At 40.0% G+C, this 6,000-nt stretch overlaps 1 protein-coding gene across 1 annotated transcript; it reads right to left on the reverse strand.

The window, feature by feature from the left end:
• Nucleotides 1–2,033: 2,033 nt before the first annotated feature.
• On the reverse strand, nucleotides 2,034–4,566 carry LOC142537979 (uncharacterized). The gene is made up of 5 exons (XM_075643434.1): nucleotides 4,460–4,566; nucleotides 4,224–4,353; nucleotides 3,841–4,134; nucleotides 2,761–2,862; nucleotides 2,034–2,680 (listed from the first exon to the last, which is right to left on the reverse strand). Exons 1-5 carry the CDS (start codon nucleotides 4,534–4,536, stop codon nucleotides 2,114–2,116), a joined length of 1,170 nt encoding a protein of 389 aa, XP_075499549.1. The 5' UTR covers nucleotides 4,537–4,566; the 3' UTR covers nucleotides 2,034–2,113.
• Between the last annotated feature and the right edge of the window lie 1,434 nt (nucleotides 4,567–6,000).

Genomic DNA, 6,000 nt, shown 5'->3' on the forward strand with positions numbered 1-6,000 from the left:
ATTCTTCTTATCATCACTTTCTTGAGCGAGCTTGTCACCCAGGATAATCTCAATATAATGTAGGTTACATGGCTAACGTGATTTGCAGACTACTGTTTGAGTCCGGAGGTTTACTCACTGCACAACCAAAAATAACGGTAGCGGAAAAAAATGAAATATTTATATATGCAGCGTCTAAAATAACATATATATATTCTCATCGAACTCCTGATTATTGTTCAAGAGCTCTATATATATATATATATATATATATATATATATATATATATATAGCGTGAGATTTATGAATTTTCCAAGGCACGTTCGAATCGACAACTTATTAATTTCTTTATTAGATAGTAGATTCATACGAAATATTTCCTTCAGCGCATTTTATAGTGTATCCCGATTCCCTCGGATTTGGATGAATATACACATTGTTTATGATTTGCAATTCAAAAATTTTGGTTGCATTTACTTTTTAAGCATCATTTGACTCGTGTGATAGAATAAATAAATGATATATAACAAGAGTGACTATAAAATAAAATTAAAGAATAAGTAACACTACCCTATCTCGGAACTTTTCGAATTAGTAATATAGGAAGCATAATCTAATTATTGCTAACTAACTTCAAACACTAACTTGAACTTTTAACATTTTCAATGGATTCTAAAATGACTTAATGATCTATTAACTAATATCTGATCACTTGCCTCGAAATTAAGTTATAGAAAATATCAGTGTTTTTAAAATAGAACCACATCGACTGTTCGACCAGAACCAGTCACATGTCCGGTCTAGACCAAGTTCAATAATCGTTTTTATGTTCAAAATAGCCAGAACCATTGAAAACCGATTAAAGACTCATCGGACTGGTTCAAAATCGGTCTGATCGGTTCACTCTTTTTTAATAAAGACCGAGGTGTAATTAGAAACTCCGAATCATTTTTTTTTGAAACAACTCAGAATCAGTTTTGAGCCAAATTAAACCGGATATATTTGTCTAATATACATTTTCTTTTATAAAAATGATCGCGTGCGTGGCTGAAAAAATAAAGAGAACATTTATAGTAATATCTAAATAAATCACCAAGCCTAAACATATATATAATTTATTAAAGTTAAAATAAAAACTATTTCATTTCTAATTTTTCAACTGAACATACACATAACATGTAACACGATCTTCTACGGGGCATTATATTGAATAATTTTTGTAGTCAAAATATAATATTTGTCTCATAAAATTGACCAGTTACATGAGTTTTTATGTTCTTGATGATTATATATTTGTATTTTTGCTTTATCTTCTAAATTATCTAAATCTCTATTTAAATCACTCAATCAATTAATATATAAAAAATAAGAAAAAATGAAAATGTGTCATAATCCGCAAAACACGGTTACATCCTTTATTAAGATCCCGATGGTATTTTGTTTGGGGAATTGAGGACTTTGCATTATATATTATAATTAAAACAATTATTTTTTATCTCCTGCAAACAGCTCACACTACAAAAAAAACAGAGGCTAGCGACGGTTTAAACCGTCGCTAAAACCGTCGCCTAAACGGTCAGACGACGGTTATAGCGACGTTTAGTGGTCCGTAACCGGAGGTCGCGTCGCCTTCTATTAACGACGGTTTCTCAATAACCGTAACAACATAGCAACGGTTTTATTGATAAACACCGTCGCTACGTTAGCGACGGTTACATGATTGTCGTCGCTAGGTTAAGCGACAGTGTTTAACAAAAGAACCGTCGCTATATTAAGCAACGGTTGATCTTAACCGTCGCTGAATAAAAGCGACGGGTTTAAAAATAACCGTCGCTATATTAAGCGACGAGTTTTAGCAGAACCGTCGCTATATTAAGCGACGGTTGATAATAAGACTGTCGTTATATTAAGTGACGGTTTCTTAAACCGTCGCTATTTACCGACGGTTTCTGAAATAACCGTTGCTATGTTAGATTTTTTTAAAAAATTTCTTTAGATATTTAAAAATAGTGTCCCGTAAAATTGAAAAGAAATTAACAAAATGATTTGAGAAATGTAATTATTTTATTAATCTACAAATAATAATACAAGTGTTTGGTACAAATGTTATAAAAAAAATCAGAAAAAATGTGGCTACGGTGACTGGGTCTCGTCATCGTCGTCGTCCTCGTACCCTTGCGTCGGAGGAACATAACTCTGTGATAATCTGTGGATACGAGATGAAGAAGCAACTGCTGCGCCACGGGATCGACCCATGTGAGAAGTGCCTGATCCAAGCAGCGTGCGACCAGATGTATGCCCAGTAGCTCCCTGTGACATGCCTGCAACAAGGACTCGGACCTGATCCTCTAGTGATGCCATGCGATCTCTCAGCATGGCGTTCTCTGCCTCTGTAGCATGCATCCTCTCGCAAAGCTCATCGTTACGTCGTAACGATGAGTCTAGAGTCTGTTGCATGTCTGCCATCTGCTGGGACTGAGACGACTGACTTACACCCGATGACCCACCACGTCGACCCGGAGCCATCTCATCTGGATATAAGGTGCTGGCCATCGACCCACAACCGTACATCCTCCCCTTATTCTTCCCCCCAACAACAGTCTTGAACATGCTGTTCACCGACTGTGGGCTGGGGACAGCAGGCTCTGATCCATCATCTGTGGGAGTCATCGACTCAGCCATGTATCGCTCCATCTCCTCCTATGATTTTGATAAAAATTAATCAAATCGATTTTTCTTAATGTAACGTTAATATGAATAACGAAATTTCATAAACTTACGTGGATCAGGCAGGATCGCGTGTCAACGAACGATCCATCGTCATGTCGATGTGTGTGAACGTATAGCTCCCATGACGTCGGATCTCTGCCATGTCGTGCTCGCTAAAATAAATTCATTGATTGTAAAACATTAACATTTATAATTAATGAGAGACGTATATATATGTTAACGTACAACTGATATGTGAGGCCCGGGGCCGAAGAGGGCGGGGGGTGATCGCCGGTGCCATCAGTAGTTGCACGGACAATGAGCGGCTCCTGGCAGGCTTCTAGGTGAAGGGAACATGAATGAACCGACCCACACGGGAATGAGAGGGATTCCGAGACTGTTCAATGTAATGGACTGTACAGTTGAAGAGGGCTTAAAAGATTTGATTTGTACTACTCATATCACGAAGGTGCATCTTCTTTTCGGTAGCTCATCACATAAGAACTCCAAAGTTAAGCGTGCTTGACTTGGGGCAATTTTGGGATGGGTGACCTCCTGGGAAGTTTCCCAGGGTGCGTGTGAGTGAGGACATAAGCACGCTGGAAAGACTCGTCTTGATACAGTGAGGACAGTCGTCGAATCTGGGGCGTTACAAGTGGTATCAGAGCCGACCTCTCTTAGTACGGTGTGGTTCGGGGACGAACCAAGCGGAAGCTGGTGGGCATGTGAGGCCCGGGGCCGAAGAGGGCGGGGGGTGATCGCCGGTGCCATCAGTAGTTGCACGGACAATGAGCGGCTCCTGGCAGGCTTCTAGGTGAAGGGAACATGAATGAACCGACCCACACGGGAATGAGAGGGATTCCGAGACTGTTCAATGTAATGGACTGTACAGTTGAAGAGGGCTTAAAAGATTTGATTTGTACTACTCATATCACGAAGGTGCATCTTCTTTTCGGTAGCTCATCACATAAGAACTCCAAAATTAAGCGTGCTTGACTTGGGGCAATTTTGGGATGGGTGACCTCCTGGGAAGTTTCCCAGGGTGCGTGTGAGTGAGGACATAAGCACGCTGGAAAGACTCGTCTTGATACAGTGAGGACAGTCGTCGAATCTGGGGCGTTACATGATAAGTATTAAATTGGCTTAAATACCAGATCCTGTCCGTGAGCGCTGTACGTCTTCTTACCTGCAATGTGCTTCGTCGTCCTTGTACCTTTACCTGCAGGCTCGCTGCTCCTGTTGGCCTTGTTCTTCGCGGCTCTGTCCAGCCAATCCTGCTGCTGCCAGGCAGCAGTCCAAGAAGCCCATCTCTCAGGCGTGACCGTCTGTGGATGATGGTCACTGGTTCTCCAACCGTGAATGGTCTGGCGGTATAGGGTGGCAGTGGTACGGAACCACAAGTCCCGTACCTGAGCATCAATAGCAGCAGCCCATGTATACCTCGTCTGCAATATTATTTATTTAAGTAAGTTAATCGTTTCATAAAAATTTAAACATTTTATTGTAAAAATTAATTGTTTTAATAAAGACTTACACAGAACTGCTCCCAGTACCACTGCCGCTGCTCAGGTGTCACATACCTCCACGACCAGCCGGGATCACATGTCTGCAGTGAGAACTGAGCCGATATGTATCTCAAGAAACGGTTATTATGTGGGAAAAATCTATAACCAGGAAAACATGTCGTTGTAATCTTTTTTCTAAAAGTATTCAATAATTATAACGAAATATTTTCAAACATCGCGATGTTTTAAAAAACAAATTACTTACATCCCATCCCTGATCGTGAGCTCAATCCTGTCATCAGGCGGTGGAGGAGGCGGGGAATCATCGCGATGTCCAGACATAGTGTGTAAACTGAAAACCCAAAAATTTAGTTAATATAAAGACTTAAGATAATGAATAAAAGTTTTGAACATGCAATACACAGTATTAAACATTTGGTTCAATTAAAATTTATATTAATTGTTGTGAAACAAACCTAGTCACTAAGATGACATTGCCATTCGTCATCGTCGGTTGGAACATATTCATCTCTTTCGCTATCAGTGGAGTGTACATCCATTTCAATATCATACACAACATCGACATCGACAAGATTTTGCAGTTGTTAAAAGAAATTGAGTTTCAACAGCATGTGTTTCACTGTCATTGTTCTGAAAAGCATTCGTGATATCCTCCGGTGAGGTAACAGGTGCGGTGACATCAGGTGCATAAGCTCTTTGACGCAAACTGCTCACATACATCCATTCTGAAACAACTCTTCTTGTCGAAGGATATCTCAAATAGACCACTTTTGATGCTTGTGTCGCAAAGACAAATGGCTCCCATGAACCTAAACTTATGTTACAATTAACATCAACAATCTTGTACTTATTGTGTACGCGCGTGCCTGAACGCGGATTGATATCAAACCAAGAGCATTTGAATAGTATTGCTTGCTTCAGTGGGAGACCAGAATACTCAACTTCAATTACTTCTTGGACTTGTCCATAATACTCTGTACACTCTCCACGTTTGTACTGACCGCTAACTTGAATGCCAGAGTTGTTTGTTGTTTTATAAGTTGTATCATTAACTGTGTGGAAGTTGAAACCATTGACATTATATCCTCGATACGTATTGACCTTTTGATAGTGTTAGTACAAGGTAAAAAAACCGAAACTGCGAAAATAATGATAGAGTTTCGCTACTACTAGAGAAGGAAGGCCGGAAATCGCTGAAAAAATTTTTCGCGAACATCGGTATATATAGAAACATAGCGACGGTTAGCGACGGTTTTATGTGAGCGACGGTTTTTCCCAAAATGTCGCCGATGCGGATCGGCGACGGTTTCTATACAGTTGTCGCTATGGGCGACGGTAGTTAAAACCGTCGTTCGTAGCGACGGTTGTACATAAACCGTCGCCGATATTGCGACGGCCTTCTATTTTACTGTCGCACATGGCGACAGGTAAAAAACCCGTCGCCTAATATGGCGACGTGCTTCAATATAAACGTAGCCAAAGGCGACAGTCAAAAAACCCGTCGCACAAGCAGGCGACGGTTATTCTTCAACCGTCGCAATTTGAGCGACGGTTATATGATAAACTGTCGCTATATTAGCGATGGTTTTTATAAACCGTCGCTTACTTTATTCAGCGACGGTAATACAAATCGTCGCTATTACAGCGACGGTTTAACAAAAACCGTCGCTATAATAACGATGATTTTTCCTATTGCCGTCGCTAACACAACTATTTTTTTGTAGTGTCATTTATGTTAATTCATATGTACTAAATTAAACTTATTAAAATAAAATAAGACCACCA

This window comes from Primulina tabacum, chromosome 2 (genome assembly GCF_025594145.1).
Source record: "Primulina tabacum isolate GXHZ01 chromosome 2, ASM2559414v2, whole genome shotgun sequence".
NCBI classification, from domain to species: domain Eukaryota; kingdom Viridiplantae; phylum Streptophyta; class Magnoliopsida; order Lamiales; family Gesneriaceae; genus Primulina; species Primulina tabacum.

What these genes read in the sequence shown, in the direction of transcription:
- LOC142537979 (XM_075643434.1), bottom strand. Translation starts at nt 4,536, where the DNA reads ATGTCTGGACATCGCGATGATTCCCCGCCTCCTCCACCGCCTGATGAC. An exon ending in CTCACGATCAGGGATGGGAT is followed by an intron (nt 4,354 to 4,459) that starts GTAAGTAATTTG and finishes TCCTGGTTATAG; the next exon opens with ATTTTTCCCACATAATAACC. An exon ending in GCGCTCACGGACAGGATCTG is followed by an intron (nt 2,863 to 3,840) that starts GTATTTAAGCCA and finishes AATTTATTTTAG; the next exon opens with CGAGCACGACATGGCAGAGA.